The sequence below is a fragment of the Branchiostoma lanceolatum genome, chromosome 10 (genome assembly GCF_035083965.1).
Source record: "Branchiostoma lanceolatum isolate klBraLanc5 chromosome 10, klBraLanc5.hap2, whole genome shotgun sequence".
In the NCBI taxonomy this organism is placed as follows: domain Eukaryota; kingdom Metazoa; phylum Chordata; class Leptocardii; order Amphioxiformes; family Branchiostomatidae; genus Branchiostoma; species Branchiostoma lanceolatum.
In genome coordinates, this window is record NC_089731.1 from 15,516,782 (window position 1) to 15,540,569 (window position 23,788).

The window sequence follows — 23,788 nt, forward strand, 5'->3', positions numbered from 1 at the left end:
ATCGCCGATAACATCACCCGTGTGGGTTATTTGCGGAGACTCAAATAGCCGCACACGCCACTTTGCATTTGAAATGATTTTGTGGATGAATGCAGTTTATGGTCAATATGTTTCTGTAAATATTCAGGCGGCTGTTTAACTTTGAAGTTCGTGCGCTCTTGTTTGGTACTTGTAGCCTCGTTGTCTTATCATTTTCAAGTTTCCTAATTTTGTAGAGAATTGTATGAACGTTTTAAGGAGTTTGTTGGTTTGCTGGAAGGAATGTTTTTTTTCTGAGCATTCGACCGTTTAGATGTCGTTCCAGTATCTGGAGTAGGCTATTACATGGTACATGAGCTTACTATGGCTTCACGTGTGTGCAGAGCGTACACAAACGGAGACGGAGGCCACACGCACTTGTTTGGCTTCTATTGTACGGCGCCGTGTACGCACCAGTAAAAAACACATTCGGGACACATCTCCTTGGTATCGCAAAGTGACCAAAACCATGTAATTGATTCATTCTACTTTTGTTTTGCCAGTTAAGACTGAAGTTGCTGCTTCTAAAACTTAGCCCCATGTGACATATGTAGCCATCTTCTAACATTTTTGGTTAGATTTGCACTTTCTGTATAGAAATATGAAAAGGAAACAAACGCAATGTTCGTAGAAGTCGCCTTCCTGTCCAAAAAAGGAGGTTAAATTAGTAGGTCCTCCTAATTCCGACGTAAAATAGCTTAGACCAAAAGACTCAGACAGGGTGCTATTCTCCGTAGTAACCGCTGGCTCAGTCTTTTCGCTTACCAACTTTAAACTCCGCGGGTTAGCAAGTGAAAAGATAGAGCCAACGGTTACTATACGAGCCTGGATTTCAGACCCCCAATCTCTAAAATATCTATCGTGTGGATATTTCAGAGTTTGGGGGTCTGACATCCAGGCTATTACTATACAGGACGGCACCTACATAGGCTTCTTATAGCTTACTTCGACACATGAAATTGCCCTTGTCAGTTACCACTTAGATGTCCATCGGCTGACTAAAACGAGAACGTTTTAAAATGAAATTTTAGGTTTCACTTCAGCAAAAAGTTTCAAAATACAAACGAACACATTGGTTTCAGTTGCCCTATTGAAATTGCCCAAACAAAAATACAGGTTCAAAATATATTTGTTTTCCGTACAGCAAAGAATGTAACTCGCCTTCCTTTGCTACATGGTCAATGTTCTATCACAGTATGTGGGTAGGTTGGGGAAATGAGAGAAAACATTTGTGCCCATCTAGGCCGGGTGAATGTGAAACTTTGGAATCAGCAATTTTCTTTTTTCTTCACTACTTCGCAACGTTCTGCTACTGTTTTTATTGCACACTGCTATCCCAGGAAATTTTACCAAGTAGACAATTTTGATAGCAGATTCAGGGCCAACACTGCGTTTTTGCCATTTTCAACTCTCCAAACAGAGGAGTGGTTCCGGCTGGTTTTTGACGTGTTATAGGCGCTTTTTTCGGGCTATCTACTTTAAACTTTTTCATGTTTTTTTTTGTTGTGTCGGCAGAGGTGTAGTTTAGAGAGACAAAAAAACATGACAAAATAGAAAGCGGCAGACAAAAACGCATAAAACACGTCAAAAACCAGCCGAAACCACTCCTCTGTTTGGGGAGTAATTTTAGCCCTCCAAAAATAAGTACGGCTAGGGGGTTGTCTAGCGGCAAATTAATCAGGTCCATTACACAAATGGGTCAAATTAAGACATTTGCATTCTTCTGAAAGGCTGCATGGCTTCAAACGGCTTGCCGAAAAGTCCTTTGTTTCTTGTTCGACTTCCAAATTGATTGTTGTTTTCACTTTATTGGGGGCTATCTAGTGCAAACACTTTAGACAATAGGACTTGAGCGATTTCCATGTGTAAGTTTCCGACTATTTCCTCGCTTGCTTGTGCTACCGCACCCAATTTTCTCCGATGTCTTACAAGACAATGGGTGATTTGAAGGCGCTACGTGTCGCAAGGCAATGTTAACCCCATAAAAACATAACATTGAAATTAGAATTATTTTATGAGTGCACAGAGCAGTTGTTAATAATCAATGAGATTGTCTGGACTCGCGTCTTTTGATTTTAAAGTTTTCTTGAAACACAGCTTCTTATACTTCGGTTTCCGGAGGCAGTGTTGGCTTTCTTATCTTAAAATTCAATTAAGAAATTACCTGATAAGATGTTCATCTAGAACGAGTTTAAACGACGCGCCATTAAAAGTTGACGTGCTACCATCATCGTTGTACAGAACGATTAAAGATATGATTATGAGAAAATGTGTATTGGGGAGAAATTTCTAGCTCTCTTTATTCCAGTAGACTTTTAGAATGACTTTTAGCGTGCAATAAAAGAAACGTAAAATAGAATAAGGTTATTTGAAAGACGATAGTAATAGAATAGCATACTTTGAAATACTTAAGTTTGTATCTATGAAACCTTTTGGTGGGCTGGAAAAAATGTGGAAATTTTTCAATAGGGGGAACAATTTTTCGGAGGGCTTGGAGTATAGATTTGTCTACCGTTGGTAATTCACAGGCCGGCTTTCTATCTTTAGCCAGTTTCTATAATGTTTTCAGCAAGCCACAGAGTTCAGGAAAGGGGGAGAACGGTTTAGGCTAGAAGTCACATATGAGGTTGAGAGTAAGGTGTGTCGGTATGTAAATGCTTAGCCCACGCATACATTTTTTCTGATAAATACAATAGTTTTATTTGCAAGTTCTTGTCCGATGGCTAATTGCAGCACGAAACAATGTATAGAAAAAGCAAGGAGGTTCAATGATAGAATATTTTACCTCCTTGAAAAAAAGTATCAGACAGTGCAAGTTAGCAATGGTGACAAGTGACTTCTAAGAACGTACTGCAACCGAAAACAATCTTAGCTTTTTTCTAGCCCTTTACCAGGCTCCGTAGGTCGCTGGAAAAATAGTAAAAATTCGCCAAATAGACAGATAACATACAACTGTACTCCTTGGCCAGCTAAAACTCCTTTTGTATGTTGTCTGTCTATCTGGCGATTTTTTTTACTATTTTTCCAGCGACCTGTGGAGCCTGGTAGAGGCTAAGCTTTTTCTACTAAAATCTATCAACTGAAACTATAGGGCATCAGCTACATATGTAGATAGATTGTACAACGTACTATCTCACCGATAGGTATCTGGAAAAATAGTAAAAATTCGCCAAATAGACAGATAACATACAACTGTACTCCCTGGCCAGTGGTATGTCGTCTGTCTTTTCCAGTTACCCGTGGAGCCTGGTAGAGGCTAATCTTTTTCTACTAAAATCTATCAACTGAAACTATAGGGCATCAGCTGATAGATAGATAGGCTGAAACGAGAAACAAGTTGTCTGTAGGAAACACTCGTATCAAAAAACCGTCGGGTAACATGCTTTTTTCAAAGGATAACCGGAACATTGTGTACGAGAATGTCGGTGGAGAAGAAAGGTTGTTACACCTACCCGCGAAATTTTGCCACGCGCTTGGGATTTGGTCGGGCGGGGCCCCGGTTTCACACATACGCCCACTCGCGCGCACTGAAACCATTGACATGCCCGCCTGCTATGAATGTCCCGAAATCTTGCAAGGTTTCTTTTGTTGTTCTTCTCTTTTGTAAGACGTCTTCCCCGGGGTTTTAGTTGTCTTTAGGGAGCCGCAAAACCAAGAAGAAGAAAAATCAAAGAAAAGGACGCAGATTGAATTTGGAATGAAAAAAGGAAAGAACAGGTTAGACTTGTTTAACAAATCAAAAAGACCGTATCACAGAGGGTGGTCAATGACATGTTATTTTTATGGGTGGGGAGGGGGTGAATTTTTCATTTTATCGGATAAGGAATGGGTTTGGGCTGCACGTTAGAATTAGCCTCTACCAAGCTCCAGAGGCGGTTGGAAAGAGTATATAAACAGATCGGCAAATTGTACTCCTATAGCGGACTAAGGTATTTTATCTGTCTACATTGGACAGTTTCTACTCTTTCCAGCAGCCCCTGGATAGAGGCTAATTCCAACAATTTGTTTTAATCGCCGTAATTTTGCGGGCTACTTTTCAGTACTAATTTGGCAGGCTACTTGCCAAGAATTCTCCGTGAACTAACCTGGTGGAAGACTGCAACAATTTTAGCAAATGTATTGCTTCGGTTTTTGTATGTATGTAAGTCATTCCTTTATGAAGTTTGCACGATCTTTTTTATATGATGTGGTTCTTTCACATACAGCCTTGCCAAAATACGAATCCTTAGAAGTTAGAGCCAGGAGCGACATAAGAAAGCGAACGGAAAAACTACCCATTCACAGCTAGCGCCGGTTTAGAATACCAGGGGGCCCAAAATCGACCTTGACCTTTGTCTCCCCGACACCCACCCACATATAAACATCATCGTAATCCTAATCTCCAAGCAAATCTCCACGGTGCCAAAATCGTACAACTTCTACAAGCTAGCCAGAGAAGCTCCAGTCAGCCAGAAAAGCTGTCAGGCACCGTCGGGTTGCAATAAAAACTCCTTCAGCCAGTTCGATTACTACAGTTGGATACGGTCTTTGCAACCGTTGGGTCTGCTTGGAGACTAATGCTGACTACAAGAGTCCGGAAACACTAACAGATAGACACACAGACATACAGACACACACACAGACACGCCAAAAACTATATCTCCTTTTTTCATGGAGATAATAAATTCTAAGCGCCAGAGCCTTCTTGGCTACACATGCGTGGAATGCAAAACGTTAAAAGGTTTGCAAAGTACGTTTTTACAACTTCCTAACTGTCCCGAAACAAACTTGAAGACGTTTACTTTACGAAGGCTTTTTGTGTCCTCTACACTTTAAGTGTGGGCGTATCCTATGATTATACGACAGCAGTTCTTTATATTGAAGTGTTTGTTGTGGGCTTTCATATCAATACCTCAATTTGGAGTTATAGTCACAACATGTTTGTTTCGCAACAAGTTTGTTCCGGGCAAGTTTTGTTCGGTGCGGGTGGGCATAATAAACTTTGTATCCGGGAGACAGGCAGGCTAATAGCTTATTAGCCTCAACCAGGCTCCACATAGGTCGCAAAACTGTGGACTAACTCCTCTGGAATGTTATCTGTAGCCTCCACCAGGCCCTCCTACGGTCGTATGGATCGTAGAATTTGGCAGAAAAGGAATCATTAGCCAGTAGAGTCAGTCCACGGTGAAGATCACATTTCGCCCAGGGAGGGGAGCCTGCAAGTGAAACCCTGGCAAATATTCTTCATATAGCCGGCGTTGTTAGTCTAGTAGAGACTATCTTATCTGTCTGTTTGGCCAATTTCTACTATTTTTCCATCGACCTATGGAGCCTGGTAGAGGCTGATAGCTCATACCTGTCTCAGTTTGTGAGCGTATTCAGGAACAAAACAGTATATAAGACGCGAATACATGCTTCGAGATCCTGAATACCATCTTTATGAGTAGGGTGCATATTCGTGTTAGGTCGTCGTACGATTTTCGAGCATGTCACAGAACCAAACGCCGACAAGGACAAGACAGATGGATATTGTACGACACATGTACGACTGTCCCAAGCAAGATTGCCCTCCGTTTGCGGTCGCACGACGTCCGTACGACAAATGTGACCGCGGCGTTAGGTTTGCGTCCACTCCGATAGTCGGTCTTTTTATATTGTGGAGAGGACGTAGCCTCTACCAGGCTCGGCGGTAGATGGCTGGAAAAATAGTAGAACACGATTGGCCAAAAAATGGATGGCATATTGGACCCTCTCTCCATAGCCGACTCCCTTAGCAAACTATTCACTCTATTTTGCCAATTTCTACTATTTTTCCAGCCATCCGCGGAGCCTGGTAGAGGCTAGAGAGGACCGTAAAGGAATGACCATTGGGGTGGATGTAAAGCAAACAGAACGGCGTATCAAAATCATAACGCTACGGCTCGGAAAGAAATGTCCTTGGAAAGATATAGCGCTAGCGACCAACGAGATCTGATATACCAAGGACACTATATAATGTCCTTGGATATACAGTGTCTTACCTTGGGACCTCGTCTCGACGAATCAAAGAAGTTATTCTCGAACGAACGCAAAATCAAGAAGAATAAAGATGTGATGAACCAATTTTTTCTTAACTTCCTTTCCGGGCCTCCTTGTTTATTTCCCCTTTTCCTGCAATACGATTCAAATTTCAAGGTACTGTTTTGTCATCAGTCAAAATGGAGCTATTTCCGTGTTGTGTTCGAGAGACCATGTCAAATAACGCTACCCAGTCGAATACAAAGTTTTGAAAGACGGTTTGCCTTCTTTATGTTGCTCTCTTTATTCGCTCTCCTTTCAAACTTAGCTTCAAGTAATAACCCACCGCGACCTTGGATTAAATAGAAAGATTAAATCTTTGTAACATATTGAGCACACAGTTTTAGGATCATAGCGTGGTCAGCGAAAAGAGAGACGTCCCACACAAGAAGATGACACCCACACACAAACATGAACACACGGAACACAAACCCTCGGGCGTTCGAGACGATTTCTACATGTGTGGACACGTACGCAGCGCACGAGATCGCCACGTTCTAACACTCCTACGATGTTGACGTGCTCAGGTGAGCATTCAGGTGTCGTCAGGTTCCTTTGTTCGCCCACACGCTTGGAAGGGCCGCACTGTTTTGTGATAAACACGACCGACAAAGGAGTTAAAAGTTACTAAAACCGTCAAGAAGCATCTTCGTCATTAAATGCCCCTAAGCATTTTTTTAAAAGCCTGTTGGAACACGCCTGTCGCATTCTCGTTGTGAATAGACAGGGCGTTTTAGATAAATGCCCCAAACAGTTCTAATCTATGCGGCTAGCTTTTTCTATGGGTGAACATTTGAAGGGCCGCGGAGAATACGTACTCATGTCCAAGGCAAAATTAACAGATTCAGACATCACACTACCACGTATTTCTGCAAAACACAGACCAAACGCTATGTGACGCTTTTTTTGTTTCCTCTTGCGGGACGGCTGTATTCTGGCAAGCCCGAGGTTTAAACCTCCTTGATTCTGGCAAGGGGGTTAAAATACTTGATTTTGGTCTACCATAAAATGTGTTCTTCAGGATTCTTCTAAAGCAAAAAGAAATTCTAAATGATGAACACTCATTTCGGTCAACGTGGAACGCTTACTGCAATACTGTGAAAGGATTTGTTGTGACTCCTGGCGCCATTTCCTGCTTACATTTTCAGAAAAACAAACAAAGTCTTTATTATTGCCATTATTACACTGTCCTTTCGTCGAATGAAGCTAGCTGACTAATAACTATAATAGATCATCATCAAAGCTTTTAGTGATACGTCATGCGATTGGATCGCGCTGCACCCCTAATTTAAAAGTCCGCTGACACGTGCCACTTAAAATTCACTCCGAACCGTGACAACAACGATAAATATAGACTTTTTGTTATCGGGACGCTCAGATTGGGCATAACTTCCCCTACTTCCGTTATTATCATTCAGGCCCCACAATCACTGGTCTAGTCTCTTTTTTGCTTCTGCTTTTTTTGTTGGTACCATTATATAGTTAGAGGAAAAGGAGGAAGTTTAATTTGTCTCGTAAATTACCTGGGACATGAATGGAGTTTATTCTATTGTATAAATTGTGTGACTCATTTATAGTTTCCTCTCTAGCTAGACACAGACATGACGGTCATTCTGATTAAGTTAACGTCATCCTTGAGAGCAACCAATAAAGTGGGCGCACACCTAAACAGGTTAACTGACTGTTCTTCAAAGTACGCCACGCCGTACTACAAGCAGAAGCGATTTGGAATAATGCCAAATGATTTGATAACAGTCATTCACAAGTTTGTTACTCAATTACTACTAGCACATGAATACCTTGAGAAAACGACACACGTACACACACGTTTGACTTTCCAGAAAATTCTCTTTTTAATTCTCAAAATAGAAGTAGTGAAACAATAGTTCTTCTCACAATATCGAAATGCAGACGATATCGTTTGATATCTGACAACAAAGTAGATCAAGCTATATATACAGACCATGCCAAAAATATCTTCGGAATATTTACACAACTTTTTATATATGTCGACACACGGAATGTTTAGAGTCATAAGTCTTTTGTTTTGTGCTGTAGTCACCACGGTCTCCACATTTTGTCCATATCGCCGGGGAGTGGTGCCGCCTGGGCGGCGGGCACGGGTGACCGCTGCGCCGCCGGCGGAAGGCTGGGTACCGCGGTAATAAGTCCGGGAGCAGGGGTGACTATTGGTCCCATTGTCGACTGTACAAACGTGCTTGTTGTCACTCCATGCACGGAAGACTCCGGACGAGAGCTGCCGACCATGGTTGCGTTCGCGTAGACAGGAATGACGTGGCTGGGCATTTGTCCACCTGGAAACGCCTGACTGGGCAGGAGAACGGCCACCGGCTCCCCGCTGGGGATCTGCCCCGGCACCACGGGGATCCCGCCGTACGCTGTTGTCGGGACGCCCGGGCCGGGCACGCGGAGCGGCGACGTCTGAGCGGCCGTCGGGCTGGCTAGGCTGATGGCCCCGGCGACCGACACGGACGGTGCGGCGGCGGCAACCTGCACGTGGACGGGCTGTTGGACGGGCGGCGCGATGGTATCCACGGTTTGGCAGCAGCTGGCGAGGTGACCGAGTAGCCGCTGCTGTACCTGGCTGTCCATGGCGTCCGCGCCGGTCAGGAAGCGGGAAACCTCCGTCATACACTCGGAGTAGCCGGCCCGGTACTTGCTCAATGCCACCGGGTCTCTTACGACGGCGTCTACGGGGGGAGACAGGAAGAAAAAAAGGTCGGGTCAGTCAAGGGACACAGTTTGTCAACACGACCAAAGATCAGCACACACCTCTGGCACGCAAGTCACATGGCTGGGAGAAAACAACTTTACCATGCACACTCCTTTAATCTAGACCGACAAGAAATGAAATAGGGTTTTCAGAAATCGTGGAAGGGCGACAGAAATGAATATATGCTTACCGGCGATCTGTTGCCTCTGTAGGTTACGCAGGTGTTTGACGGTCATTTCCAGAATGTCGGCCTTCTCAAGCTTAGAGTGACGGGAGCTCTGTAAAAAATATTATAAACGAGAAAGAGTCAAACAACCGCACAGCAGATACATATTTCTTTTAATACACAGTATTAAGAATGGTTATTGTGGTAGACTTATGAACGAAGTATCAAAATGCGTACGTGTGAAGTATCAGAGTTACTACTCACGTCTTTTTTGAGGGCGTCCAAGATTAGGGTCTTGAGTTGGTTCAGGCTATCGTTGATTCTAGCCCGTCGTCTCTTTTCCATGATCGGCTTGGAAGACTGCGAACAAGACAACAAGAAACAAAGTTAGAACCAAACAGAACTAGAAGTTGTATTGAAAAAAGAAATGATCTGGAAGCGAGAAGGGGTCGGTGTGGTGTCTCGCATGTCCCGCACGCGCCCAGAACGACACGCGCCGAACGCACGACACACAGCCGACCCGACTACCGGGTTTCAGACGGTCCCGTATTCAGGTCTCCCCACTAAAAATCCTCGACAAAACCTCTCTCACCTTGCGACGTTGAGTCTCGCTAGACTTGGGCTTTTCCGGGACCTTTTCCGTCGGCATGTTGGACATTAGATCCGTTCTTCCTTCTTGAAACTGTGAGGAGTTAGGAAAAGTTTTGTACAGAGTCCAAAAGTTGCGTAGGAGAGGCGTACGTCGTGTCCGATCGTCGCTGCGGCTTGCCAAAAGTGTGGGGGAAATAATACCGCACGGGGGATTTACGTCTGACCATCGGCCTCCTTTCCAACCTGTGGCCGCTCGCATTCCCTCACTCTAGACCAATCACACCACGCTTATCAAAATACATGATTCCTAATCTTTACAAAACCGCACGCCATTGGGTAGCAGTCACTCCGGTGTTTGGCTTCTGCGCGCTGATTGGTTGGATGTTATTTAGAGGCGGGGCTTCTGTTGTGACGTAGGCACTCCTGACAGTTGACATCTGTTGGCATGCGAGGTGAGGCAGGCTTATTATCCCTCTAAGCACGTGCCGAGGTTTTTGTCCGCGGCCGTCGGGAGTGTGGGAAAACCCCGCCCACAAGTTCTGCCTCCGCTCTACTGTAAACAAGTATTTCAAGTGTAAACAGAAGTTAGGCTAAGAGGCTAAATGTCTGGAGGCGTCGAAAGCTGAGAATCGCAGTAGATCTCTTCGCAATCTGTGCGGGCGGCATTCTTCGGGTTGCATCAAAGGATTTCGCTGTCTACAACTTGAGGAAAAAAAAAGAGAAGATTTAGGATATCTGACCAATATGACAAGAATAAATCACTGCTCGTAACTTTTCAAACCTTTGAACTCTTATCGTGCGTGGTCATCGCTACCACGTGTGTCGTATTCTCGTCTGCTTTTTTTTGGCGGGAAAATGCCGCCAGCGAATACACACTGACTGAGAAAAATACTTATGTTGCTAGATGAATGTAACTTACCTGTGGATTCAGATTACTTGAGAACGTTGTTTTGCAAAGAAACTAGCCAGAAATCTCCGGTGCTTATGTTGTGTATTATTTCAGAAACTCTCACTGAAGTTGGGGTACATGAAACCTCTTGGTTGTACACAGAAAACTGTCGCTTCGACGTTGTTAACTTGTTTGTCGACCAAGAGCAAATCTTTAATGGAGTCGCTAGTGTCTTCGCTGTCTTACTCGACAACAGTTTCGGTATCCCGAGTGTGTATACAGTTGTAGAGAGTGTTTTGCCCACCTCTACATCCTTTAAAATGGGGAAACGACCCAGTACCAAACGGGCACACCTGTTGGTGGTTTGGGCCAGATCTGTAAACTGTGTGCCAAGTTAAATCTGTCCTTCCTGCCAATATCTTAGTGCCCGTGTCTGCAGTGTATCAAACCTAACCTTGAAAACGTGTATAGCATAACGCTTTGCAGATTTCGCCAAGACATTGGAAATCAAGACATGCAGGTGGATAAGAACTGCTAAGCAAGCACGTCCTTGAAGTGAGTGATGGGGAGGGGAATGCGTTTCACCTGTCAGTAGTTGGAGGTGGTACATGTGCGGCACGTGTTGGGCAGAGGGTTGGGGGGATGTTAACACCCGGACACGTGCCATGGGGGTGCCCGCCACCCGCCACACCACCCTCCACGGATCAGGTTTCGTCTCCCTCCCGTGCAACGGTCGCGTGCGCCGCGGTACGTGCGAGGCCGGTGCGGTGGGTCAGGGGGATAGGCGGCGGCACAGACGCTACCAAACCCGACAAACAGGCTCGTAGAGTTTCCGGTTCGGCACCAGGTACTTATTACAAGCGGGGATTACGGAGGATGAGACGGGGAACTCTGTCGTCCAGAACCGGTAGCTCGATAGCAGGGTGCAGGAAGGAAGTTTAAGAAGGGCAAGGGTCTACAATTTAATCCCATACAGGTTTCGTACACAGTGCATGTGTGTGCGGTGGCACACAAGGCATGGAAGTCGATTGTTGTCTGTCCGTCTAGTACCTGTGTGCTTGACGACAGTTAGGCAAAGAAGTTTATCATGAACACCTCTGTTTGTGTCGACGGTAATTCCTGGTTGTACAAATGCTATTGGTTTTCCCTTGGTTTTGATAAGGTGCTTTCGACGAGGGATTTTTCATCATACTATCGGCCTAGTAGGTTGGCTTTTTTTGACGTCAGGAAATCAAGACTGTTCTTTTAGGTGCCATATCGCCATGTAGCGAAACTACTTGCCTTGTGGAGAAACGTACTAGCTGTGGCGAACTGACAATGTAGCGAAACAACCTGTTACTACTCGTAGTATACTGTACTGTGTCACTCGTATTCTCATCTATCTCCGTGCTTCATTTGGAGTATGGAGTCCCTTTTTTAATTTCTCAGCATACTAAAGAAACAACCAGGCCTCTTCAAGTTGTTACAGTGGCTCTCCTCGATGACCATTGAAATCTCTGTGTACTGCTGTCGCGACACGTCCTGGAGTGGTCATCGAGTGACCAGTCAAGCACGGTTTGGACGCCAGGACAAACGCGTGTTTGTATATTCTCTGGCAGCTGGTTCAAATGTTTTTTTCTACACTTGAACTTATGGTTGTCAAATACTGATAAAACGGCGTACACTCTGTTTTGCCTACACTGTAGGAAATACCGGACAACGTCTGCTATGCATTCATTTTGACATACGATAGGAAAATGCCATACTTGAGTACATGTTTAGCCGGAGACCTCTCGAATAGAGCTATAAAATCGTTCACTTTTAAACAAATAGTGTTCAAATTGACGTAGACGACTGTGATAGCTAAGGAAACAAACATACGTGCCGAATTATTGCACTACATAGACCAAAATGATTTCAGTTTGTAAACATACAATGGTGACCCCCTAAAAAGGTAGAAAACAGTTTGCATAGCACACACCTTTAACAGGTGTTTGCACAGGCGGGCCTGGATATTTAAAACATCTCACGTGGAACTTTTGGCGTGCTCTTCGGTGTACAATAGATTCTTGAGTGTAACAAACTAGAGGAAGCATAGAATTATTCTCACTGACTGGTAAGAGTCACTCTGAAGAGCCCTAAATACACCTACATCGTATGTCTGAGAACAAGCACTTCGCTGACAGGAAAAAAGGCGGGAAAATGGATTGTACGATTGTGCAGTCAGGAACAAAGTTCTTGTTTGCACAACGTTTATATCTATTTGCAGAGTTTGTGAGGAAAGCGCGCCAATTGACTTTTCCGACTGACTTTTTTTGGATAGTTTGCTTTTCCCACACTCAGGGTGGGACCCTTGGCTGCTCAGGGTCAGAGGTCAGTCAAACACTGAAAGTTGACACAGCTTCGCTTGGGGAGGGGGGCGTGTACTGGGCTCTGACAGACGGACAGACACGCGACTGTAAACATACTAGTAGCAACAGCCTGTCTCTAAAACTATTTAGAAGTTCAACATACAAAATTCGTCAAGATCGTGACTTTAAGTGGGCCTTTGAGCAATAGTAGTTGTTGCTTCCCTGCTAGGTGGCGCTTTTTTGCGTGTTTCAATTTTGGCGCCAAAAAACTACAAAGAGGGCCTTTAAGAGTTATCGCTCTTCAAAGAAGTGAAATTGCGAAAAATAGACTGTTGTTTCCACATATTTGTACACGTGGTCTGTGTCGTTAACCCCATGGACGGAAGCACGCAAAGACCTGGTTATTTTTAGGACGACACCTGCGTTTCCCGCTTCGTGCGTATGCCTCTTGGGTCGTCATGGCGACGGTTCCCAGGCAACGCAGACGAGAATGGTGTGGCGTGCTATGTATTTGGCAGTAGTTGATCTTCCTTTAAACATGGCTATACACAGGTGCAGGCTTGTTTGTACATGTGTTCGTCTTTATAGTCGTGACCTGACGAATGTTTAGAAGGGTTAGGTCAGAAAATGTCAAATCATTGACTGTTCCTAATGCGTAACGAAGTCACAAAACTTCTCTTTATTTTTACTCCAAGTTCAACATCAAAATATCCATTTTAGCCACAGAGAATGCACATACATGGCACCGAACGTCGTACGTAGCGAAATGTTACAAATCTTATATATAGCGACCGTTTCATCTTTTAAACCTACCAAAAACCCTTTGTAGATTAAGTTATGACAAAATCTAGTGGTCCCTGTCTGTTAGCAGAGTCTACTTACAACATGTCACAGTTGATTCGAATATAACGTTATAAGTACATAACCTCCATTATTCCGTCACGTAACATAAATCCGCCACTTAAAAAAAAACCTGTGGGTTTGAGAGATCTCTAGTGCAGCACCCCCAGGTATTCACAGTGTAGACACTAGTATACAGGATCTAGGAATGGACGTATCTTTTCAGGGTGGTGGAAATACATGTACCCTGGTGGAATTATGTTAGTATATGTTACGTCTCAAAAATGTGTACTTTACTGTACTAGGAACAGAAGCAATCCCGAAACGTAAACTAGACTTTCGTTCTCGCATACTAGGAAGTTCGTCGACCCAAGTGGTTGACTTTTCGAACGAGGATAGAATAATTGTTGAATTAAGAAAAGAGATTGAATCGTGTGCCCCGTTCCCAGCCGGGATGTTAAGTTAATTGTCCACTGTTAGCGATCAGAACTCTGGCGCTCGTTGTTCCATTGGGGGACCCGGCGGATTCAATCATCTCTACAACGTCCTGAAGGGAATAAAGGAAACAAAATATTAATGACAATTTTAAAATAGATAATGCTTGGACAAAATGTATGTATGTTTCATGATTTTAGCAAAATATGAAGCATCTCAATTTGCATGAATGTACATTAGCGGAAGAAATTGATTTTTTTATTCTTAGAACTACTATGCAATGTCAATTTCTTAGACCTTTTAGCATGAGGCTTCATTCATATGTAAGTTATTGTAACAGAACTAGGTAGTCAGTACTCTCCAAGCAGACGTTAGGATACGCCTTGTTTTTGTCGTTGTGCGTTTCAGGCTTTCTATTTTGTCAAGTCAATGAGGTTTGGGCTGACTGACAAAAAGAGGGATATACATGTACTAGTATAGGGTTTTGAAAATCATATGGACGTAAAACAATTCCGAGGTTTTTTTTCTCTCCTTAAAAGAGTGCATGCCCTGTCAGTCTGTATTATGGTTTGAGTAGAAAAAAATAGCTAGGAAACCCAAGCAATATTAGGTTCCGAAAAATCGGATTTTGACAGTCAATTCATTTAGTCATTTTTATACATGATTAGTGCAAACAACACTATCACAATGTATAGCAACGTCCATGATGCAAAAATACGACATTGTTGTGATGTGAAAACTCACTGAAAATCGTGGCCGGAGTTTTTGTAGGCTCGCGAAACTAAGGGGATCATCGTACGGCACGATTTTGCGCGGTTTTAAATCCTAAAAGTATGACGTTATAACGCAAAAGTGCTAAACAATGTTAGTAAATGTCACTACCGTAAAGATTTCAGCATTTTTTTTCATTTCCATATTTTTTGGCCCTAATATTGCTTTGGTTGACTTTAAGATCAGAATCACATATCAACTCACGTATCCCCGAATAACCTTGCCGAATACGACATGTCTCCCGTCCAGCCATGCCGTCTTCTCCACCGTGATGAAGAACTGAGAACCGTTGGTGTCCGGGCCGGCGTTAGCCATGCTCAGGATCCCCGCTCCAGTGTGATTCAGCTTAAAGTTCTCGTCGGGAAACTCTCCTCCATAGATACTCTCCCCTAGAAACGTAAACAAAACGTAAACAAGATATCATTCAATCAAAAACTAGGCTCATGAGCAGAATAATCTGTATATTTTAATTAAAGTTCTACTCTAATGACTGGAATAAAGATTCGATAGAAAAAGAGCTATCTTTCACACGAATATCACGACCATGGCATGTCCAGAACACGAGATGTCAAAATTGGAAACGTTCCACTACAGTACCGTAGAAGACGCCAGGTGGGCCATATTCGACCTTCGACCTTGGTTTTTTCCAATCCCTAACCACCTGCTAAATATCATAAGGATCCGTTCACAGCTTCTTGAGTTATGCTGTGCTCTCTCTCTCTCTCTCTCTCTCTCTCTCTCCCTCTCACACACACACACACACACAAACACACACACAAACAAGCACACACACACGCGCGCGCGCGCACACACACACACACACACACACAGACACACACACACACGCACACACACACACACGCACACATACACATACACACACACACACACACACACACACACAGACACACAGACACACACACACGCACACACACACACAGACACACACACACACGCACACACACACACACACACGCACACACACACACACAAACACACACACAAACGATACCCTCTTGGCGAAGGTTAAAACCAAATTGAATACATGTAACTTCTTATGAATAATTCCTCTCACACCTACCTCCCGAGCCATTGTTGAACTGAATGTCGCCTCCTTGTACCATGAAGCCGGGAATGCACCTATGGAATATTACCCCCTTGTAGTGCAATGGTTCGCCCCATGTGCCTCGGCCCTGGAAATCAACAAATCACTTAAAGATGAGTCATGTGTCTTGGACTTGTACCGGCTTCAAAATACAATTTTGTATTCTTTAACATCAATCCGCCGGGTTACATAAATCCGCCACTTTGAAAAACAGCGGGTTTGAAAGATCTCTTGTGCAGCACCACCCAGGTATGCACAGTTTAGATATACAGGAGTGCATTAAACTGGGGGACATTGGGTTGGAAATCTGTTGGGACGTATCTTTTCAGGGTGGTGGAAATATGTACCCTGGTGGAATTATGTTAGTAGATGTCCGAGTTTAAATGTGATAAGAACAACACGATGTATAGCTTTGAGGAAATAAGTTCATGTATTTAAAACATGAGCTATATATACTTGCACTTTCGTCTGTGGGTTGAAAAAAGCGAATTCGAAGACCTCACCTTTTCACCCGTACAGAGAGCTCGGAAGTTTTCGGCAGTCTTCGGCACGACATCGGCTCGGAGCTCGAAGACGATTCGGCCCGCGGGAGTTCCCCCGATGGTGATGTCAAAGAACACCTGTAAGAATATGACAAACTGTTCTCGTGAGGTGTAGGGATTTTACAAAACGTTGCACTCAGCGACAAAAATGTTTAACAGTGCATACTATGGTAGTTAGGGACGTACGTTGGATGCTTTCTGTACACGCAATGAAAACTGATAAGAATCTATTGATTTATTATTGCCTTTTGAAAACCTAACACCTGTACCTCTATAGTCACGCTCAAATATTGTTACCTGTACGGCTTGCAACGTAAAATCTAGTCTTCCGGAGTCTTTCCTCTCGCTGCATGTATATCTATAAGTTGAAATTCCTATTGGTGCATGATGCTGCTTGTTGTCTATGTGAAGTTGAAGCTCAGTGATATTTCATCACGATATTTATTAACTTTCTTGGTCAGTGACCCGAAGTTGTCGAGTATTAAAAAAATACATTGAAGTTGGTAAACGTACCACGAACCGTGTTGAAGACCTAACTAGGGGCCCAAGATTGACCTTGAACTTCGTCTTCCCAATATCTACCCATTACAATGCATCCAGGGGTTCCTAAGTTATGCTGACCACAAGTAGACAAATAGACACACCCTCATACACACACACACACACACACACACACACACACACACACACACACACACACACACACACACACACACACACACACACACACACACACACACACACACACAACAAAAAACACCTCAATTTTGTCCCGGACGTAACAAGCCGAGATATGAGTGCGCTTGAGAAATGTTGACGTTGGTTCGTGTCAATGCCGTTGGGGGTGAAATGTAGGTCAAATGCTTACCGTTGGATTTGGCTTGGGCTCGGCTTTCCTCAAGCCGAAATGGAATCCAGCGACCAGGGCAACACCGACACAGATCAATACCACCGACACGACCAGTGCAACGGTCACCGTCCGAGAGCAGAGGCATGTCCGCTGTTGCTTCTTGTTGTTCGCATCCGCTATGTTGTCTTTGCCGCTCGCGTCAGCCATCTTGGGCTTGTCCGCCATCTTGGTTTTCTCTTATCTACCACTGGCAACAAGAGTACAAATGTACTATTGAGATAGATTGGTCCGCGGTTAATGATATGCGACACTGAATAAGTTACCTATTGTTGGTTGGACTAAGAAACTGCCAATCACACTTTGGGTGGAACAAGGACAACACTCTGTACTATTCCTTCACCGTCGGTCCTTACAGAAGTACCTATCCTTTGTGGATTTTAATTTGTATCAAGTTGGTATTATAGATAGATTAATAAAAGTTCTAAAAGTCTCGGCTCTTCTACTTATGTTTGTCTGAAGTTTCAAAATACAAAGTTACAGAAGTTGAACACCGAAGGACTGTCGACTTGAAACATACACCACGTACACCACGGTCCAAAATATATCAGGTTCACACATCAACAGTTCAGGGCCAAAGAAAAAGTAAGCAAAACGTTCGTATGAGACAATGTACACCATTGAAATCAATAACAGAAAGAGCAAAGGTCTTTAAGTAATAATTTCGCAACAAGCATGGGACGGAGACACGTTTTAACATGCATGCGTTGATGCAACCTACATCCGCTCACATACAACCAGCAACAAAAGTACAAACCCATCGACATTCATTATTGAAATGAAGTAATTAACTTGAAGGACGCTGCTAATACTGTTAAACACCATCCCAGCTTTTTGAAGACGTCACAATAGCAATGCTGATTTTCAACAGGCGCAATCCGCGCTGTAATAATGAGTTTCTTTCTTCGGGGCTTACAGAGAATCTAGACTGAAGGCCACGGTACGAGGCCTGACCGGGAATTACTTTAATTGAACCCCTGGACATCTGTTGTCTTTTTAGGGGAGTAATTAATTTCAACCCAACGGATAACCCGCGCGAAGCCTTTTTGGTAGTTCAAAGTTGCTATAATGTAATATCTAAATTTGGTCATCAAATTAACAAGCATGTGCGTAAACTGTCCAAATATTGTATTGTACAACAACTGGACAAATGGGCCATGACCTACTTTGGTCCATTGTGTATTTCAGTCCATTTTCTTTTAAATCTCTCTCCGAGAGCGAAGAACTATACCAAGGAGAAAAAAATCCCTCTCCGGTGCTTTTGAATTTGAATTTGGTACCCAATTTTGCAAAGCGTCGGAAATTGCACACTTTGGTCATTTGTATAACGCGACGAAACAAAACGTATAAAATCGAAAGCCTGCGAGCCATTTCTTAGGTATTGCCCTACAATAATTGTGTGGGAAAAAAAAATCAAAATTTTATCCAGCTGCTTGAGTAACCATTTTTGGCGTATCTTACTACCTGGATGTCTAACCTTCATCAACGAAACAAACTGTAATCTCATTTAGGCAAAAGCAGCATCCAAATCACATTCTATAGACTGATGTTTGTTGATGCTTTTGCTAGGAATCTAGGCAAATTTGTCCATCTATCTTGACACTTGATTAACTCATCAAACTCCCACTGTCACCATTTCCGTAACAGTGAAAACCACAGGATTATGATTCGCTCCTCCCTAATACAAATCTCGTCGCTAGATTTGCATAATTCTAACACGAAATCGAATGATTTGCCATTAAACTGCAAATCCCATACACGAAAACTTATCACTATCCTCAGCGTAAGCTTCGACTAAGCCTACAACCCGGCAGGGAGTAGATTATTCGGCGCACCATTCAAAAAGATGTGCGTTGCGGTTTTGTGAATGTTGCTATTCGTTTTAATTGGGAGAAAATTGAGCTGTATAGGCTTACCTGTGAGTTCTAATGGGCTAAGCTAACGTTTTAATTGAGTCTTTATTGAAACCCACCGCTGTAAACAACTGGATTATCTCAGAGAACCTAGTCCGACAAACGTTCACACGATTCTTTTGTACACGGGCGCACGTCGGTTTAAATTGGAACAATGAATCGCTTTCTTTAACAATTATGGCAATTTTGTTCTGCAGACGAAGTTTTTATAAAAGATCAGAAGTGTAAATCATTGGATTATATTCGAACCCCTCCCATTACAAATCCGACCATGTTCTATGAAAGGACCACATTGATATAATTGGCTGAAAATTGATTGGATCCCGATTATTGAGTTGTTATGACAATTTGATTGTCGCTTTATGAGAATGCAGGATGTATCTTAAGCTTATAGGATTAAATTAACCATCTCTTATTGTGTGCCTTTGGAAAAACTCTGAACATAAATACATTGCCGCATCGTATTTGTTGAAAATAATTATGAAATGCCATATACATGTTTTGCCCTGTATACCATATTATGCAGTTTAAGAAATGGTATTTCAACAAAACAGGCAGAAAAAGATCGACTTTTTAAAGACAAAGGTATGCTAGAATAGAAATCATAAATTCCTGCTTCGACTGAAAGAATGGATAAACGAGACCAACGTATTTTCTCACACATCCCCTCGGGCTCCGAAAAAATTATACACAAGACTCCCCTGGACATTTGCTCATCCTATTTGACCAATTTCTACTGCATGTGTATTCCACTGTGTGTACATTCTTTATAGAACCTAAAGGGGTAGTCTCTACCAACTACACCAGCTATAGTGAGAATATTTGCCATGGGAGTTTGGCCATCATATGGTTTCATTTGCAGGCGCGGGGGGGGGGGGGGGGGGGGTAGACGTTGACTGACCCTACTAGTATTCATTTTTTGCCGAATTCTACGATCCCCGACTCCGTAGGAAGGCCTGATGAAGGCTACTAAAGCCGTAATGGAGTAGTCTCTACCAGACTAACTTCGCCAGGGTTTCACTTGCAGGCTCTAAACGGGCGAAATGTGATCTTCACTGTGGACTGACTCTACTGGCTAATTATTCCCTTTTCTGTCGAATTCTACGATTCATACGCCCGTAAGAGGGCCTGGTGGAGGCTAGTAAAAGAGGCTGACAGAGACTAGAGTGTCCGTATTCTGAAGTGACGGCGTCAGCTTGGACAATAATGACTTAATCCGGCTGCTGCGTTGTGATAATCGCTGGAGGCAGCCGGAAGAGATTAGGTATTATTTCAGACACATCTTGGTCATCCTCCGTGCTTTGTTTTACTAATTACTCGTCATCACAAATCTTTGTGTACCTCTCTGTGAGCACACGTGTTTCTACCAGGAACAATTCATTTGTTTATCGTTTAGTTGAAAGATCTCCATTAGCGACAGTACATCATACATACATTTGTAACATCATCAAACTCGGAGTTAGCCTAGATGCCAGACTGTTTTCAGGGCCTACACAGTCGACCTCCTCAGCTCTAGGGCTAACATGCCCCCAAGGAAAGTCTACAACATGCCCTCTGAGTTAGACCCGTATCAGGGGTCTGGCATCCAGGCTAACTCTGACTGGAGTATTATCGTTATTTTAGTAGAAGTGAAAAACTAGCAGCGAAACGCATACATCAAAGACAAAGTCTAGTCGGTGTTTTAATATGATAGAATGGACAAAGACATCCCCAAGCCACCAGTAGCACAACGTACCGGCTGTCCTTGCAATTTGTGGTCTACTGGTTGTTACTGCAACCTCCTTGGTTACTGTAACTGCATTTTTGAGTCATAATGATAATCATATGCTGGTGCTTCAAGAGCTGAAAACCTTTGCGTCTCGTAAGTACAATGATAACATTGTTCACACAATCACCCCTTTTCTTTGTTTGAATGTAGTCTTTTTGCGTTTTAATAGAGCACTACCTGTGCTAGTACACATAATTGTCTACTACCTAGAACACATAATAGAAAGAGCATTCTCTTCTTCACCCTCGCGTTTCAAAGAAAATATAATTTTCGTGTGTATCCACAGATTATACACACAAACGGGAATGCCACGGCATTCGTGCACATATGTGGACATAAGTAGACACAAGTATGGTTTAACGCAAACACCGCAAGCGCTTCTACACGACGTCTAGCCAGGGACTTAGCTACAACACTACCCCCCATTTCATGCATAATTGCATTTCTTTGAGAAAGCACGGCGTTGGTCTTGCATTCGCTGAGCGCTCCAAAGTGTGCCACTTGTGCCAACAAACACGCATTAGCTACAATAATAAACGCCACTACGGCACACTAAGTGGACCATTTTGGGGCACTTTCCACAGGGAACATTTGTATTACAAACTTTTCTCGAGGTTAAACATAATTTCTGGGATACAAACAAAGCTAAGAGAGCTACGGGTTGGTAGATTGTCTGGTAGGAAAGTGGCGACATGTGTTGCTACACCATTCAAGTGAACAACTAGCTGGTGGATTTAGTAAGATAAGGCACCCAGTGTTGGGCACGGCTGGGCGTTACTTTTAGGCTCCTGTGTTGACATTCTAAGTGGCTGGTGGTTTTCTATAGCTTTTTTTGGCTGTTTTTCGCTGTTTTCTTATCGCCCGCGTCGTCTTAATTATAAATACATATATGGCGAAACTAAATTGGTACACAGACCCAGTATGGAATGCAGCAAGAGAAAAGTGTAATAATAAGAAGAAAAAAAATCAAAAATACGTCCTTTGTAATTAATGTATAGATAACGCTCTAGAAGTCATATACTAGTATGCAAACTTGACAATAGGAAAATATAAGATAGATTCAATATATTGCTAGTTCAAAATCTTTGCAAAAAGGTATTACACAATTACGAAGCCTATTATCAAGAACGGCGACTAAAGAAGAAAGCGAACAAACAAAAACAAATATTGCAAAACCCATAGAAAGGTCATCTGTCAGAGTGAGTAAAAACATGCTTTTTAAAAGCATTGTTTTTTGCCTAGCTAAGAAATACCACTTATTGAATAACATAGGTAGTGAACTACGTACCTGGGCTTGACAGCTGTCTGAAAATAGGGCCAGAATTTCATTCCAATTGCACACAAAAGAACGGCGTGTATGATGGAATATCAGGTTCACTTTTTTTACTTCATCGTCTACAGTCTGATCCAAACTGATCGACAGAGTTTCCTTCCATAGAGGTTCGCGTGCTTCCTGAATCCTGGCTAGCTTGGCATATGCCGGAATCAGATAGACTCCAGGCCTTCGTATGAAACACGCTATTCTCCAAGCAGAGGTTTCGGTCGAGTAGGGTAGGAGATTTTTAACGTCTCTCTCCCTTCACATAATGTGCCAGAGTGATTATATTCAAAAGGCTTGAAGCATTCCGTTCTGTCGCAGAGGTGAAGGGAGAGAAACGTTTAAAATCCTGGACACTCCTACCCTACTCGACCGAAACCTCTGCTTGGAGAATAGTTGATATGGATATCTTGGAGTCGAAAGAGTGCAGGACATGCTCGTTGTTTTAATCCGCGTGACCCAGCTAGTAATCTCCAAGCAGATCTATCGGTGGCATGGCAGTGTCTAAAGGGCAAACCAGTATCCAATGCCACATTTCAAAGCGTAGTGGCTTAGGGCTTGGTCGCATCCGTCGTACCATAGTCGTGCGACTGCAAACTGAGGACAATCTTGAGATTGTCGTGCACTTGTCGTACAAAATTGATCTGTCTTGTTACCGTAAATGCTATCTTAGATCCTTGTCGGCAGTCGGTTCTGTCACGGTCGTACGACATCAAAATCGTACGACAACAAAATCGCACGACGTCCTACGAAGAATGTGGCCGGCGCGTTTAGCCAAAATGTAGCATACAAAAAGCATACAATCTTCAGTGCCAACGAAAGAAACTTGTATAATCTTTAGACTGTGAATACTATAGGTATCTACTTGAAAAGATTGAAACATTTGACAAGAAATGTGGACATTTCGGCCAATAGCGAATAACCTAATCGTATGATGAATCATAGTTAATATCGAGGTGTCCTTGCGCCCTACACCTGTTTACCGCCGCCCCCTTTGTTGTCATAATTAAGGGCTCACATCACTCAAAACCTTAAACCACATGCTTGGCACCTCCGGCGATATCAAAAGAACAACCAGTCGTAGCTTTATCCAGTTGATAACAGCAATATACAGGGGTTATATATAATTATCTCTATAGCGAACGAACAAGCACATTATAGAGTAGACCTCAGCAACTATTCGTTTGATTGGAGTAAAATCTTGCTCACTTTTAAGACTGCGATAGCTTTATCTTAAGAATGAAAAGAAAGTATAGGTCAAGGTCGTTTGAATGTGCGTTCCTTTCCTCCTTAAGCGTCTTGGCGGTAGATCTTAGATGTTTCTTCAAGCTTTGTTCCGGTGGACGGTTCCATTTACGGCCAAGGGATACGCTTATGAGTGGATAAATGCACACAATGACAAGGAAAATCCTAGACATAACTATG

The 23,788-nt window shown here is 43.2% G+C and overlaps 2 protein-coding genes across 2 annotated transcripts; both read right to left on the bottom strand.

The window, feature by feature from the left end:
- Positions 1–7,882: 7,882 nt before the first annotated feature.
- On the bottom strand, positions 7,883–9,727 carry LOC136443537 (transcription factor HES-4-B-like). Its single transcript, XM_066440816.1, has 4 exons — positions 9,547–9,727; positions 9,219–9,314; positions 8,979–9,066; positions 7,883–8,765 (listed from the first exon to the last, which is right to left on the bottom strand). The coding sequence occupies exons 1-4, from the start codon at positions 9,610–9,612 to the stop codon at positions 8,113–8,115; spliced, it is 903 nt and encodes a 300-aa protein (XP_066296913.1). The 5' UTR covers positions 9,613–9,727; the 3' UTR covers positions 7,883–8,112.
- A 4,334-nt stretch (positions 9,728–14,061) lies between these two features.
- LOC136443007 (uncharacterized) lies at positions 14,062–22,454 on the bottom strand. The gene is made up of 6 exons (XM_066440052.1): positions 22,334–22,454; positions 17,326–17,548; positions 16,419–16,535; positions 15,892–16,003; positions 15,015–15,199; positions 14,062–14,151 (listed from the first exon to the last, which is right to left on the bottom strand). The coding sequence occupies exons 2-6, from the start codon at positions 17,530–17,532 to the stop codon at positions 14,062–14,064; spliced, it is 711 nt and encodes a 236-aa protein (XP_066296149.1). The 5' UTR covers positions 17,533–17,548; positions 22,334–22,454.
- Positions 22,455–23,788: the final 1,334 nt, after the last annotated feature.

What these genes read in the sequence shown, in the direction of transcription:
- LOC136443537 (XM_066440816.1), bottom strand. Translation starts at nt 9,612, where the DNA reads ATGTCCAACATGCCGACGGAAAAGGTCCCGGAAAAGCCCAAGTCTAGC. An exon ending in GCGAGACTCAACGTCGCAAG is followed by an intron (nt 9,315 to 9,546) that starts GTGAGAGAGGTT and finishes TCTTGTTCGCAG; the next exon opens with TCTTCCAAGCCGATCATGGA. An exon ending in TGGACGCCCTCAAAAAAGAC is followed by an intron (nt 9,067 to 9,218) that starts GTGAGTAGTAAC and finishes TATTTTTTACAG; the next exon opens with AGCTCCCGTCACTCTAAGCT.
- LOC136443007 (XM_066440052.1), bottom strand. Translation starts at nt 17,532, where the DNA reads ATGGCGGACAAGCCCAAGATGGCTGACGCGAGCGGCAAAGACAACATA. An exon ending in GTTCAACAATGGCTCGGGAG is followed by an intron (nt 15,200 to 15,891) that starts GTAGGTGTGAGA and finishes TTACGTTTCTAG; the next exon opens with GGGAGAGTATCTATGGAGGA. An exon ending in GCAAGGTTATTCGGGGATAC is followed by an intron (nt 14,152 to 15,014) that starts GTGAGTTGATAT and finishes TATTCCCTTCAG; the next exon opens with GACGTTGTAGAGATGATTGA.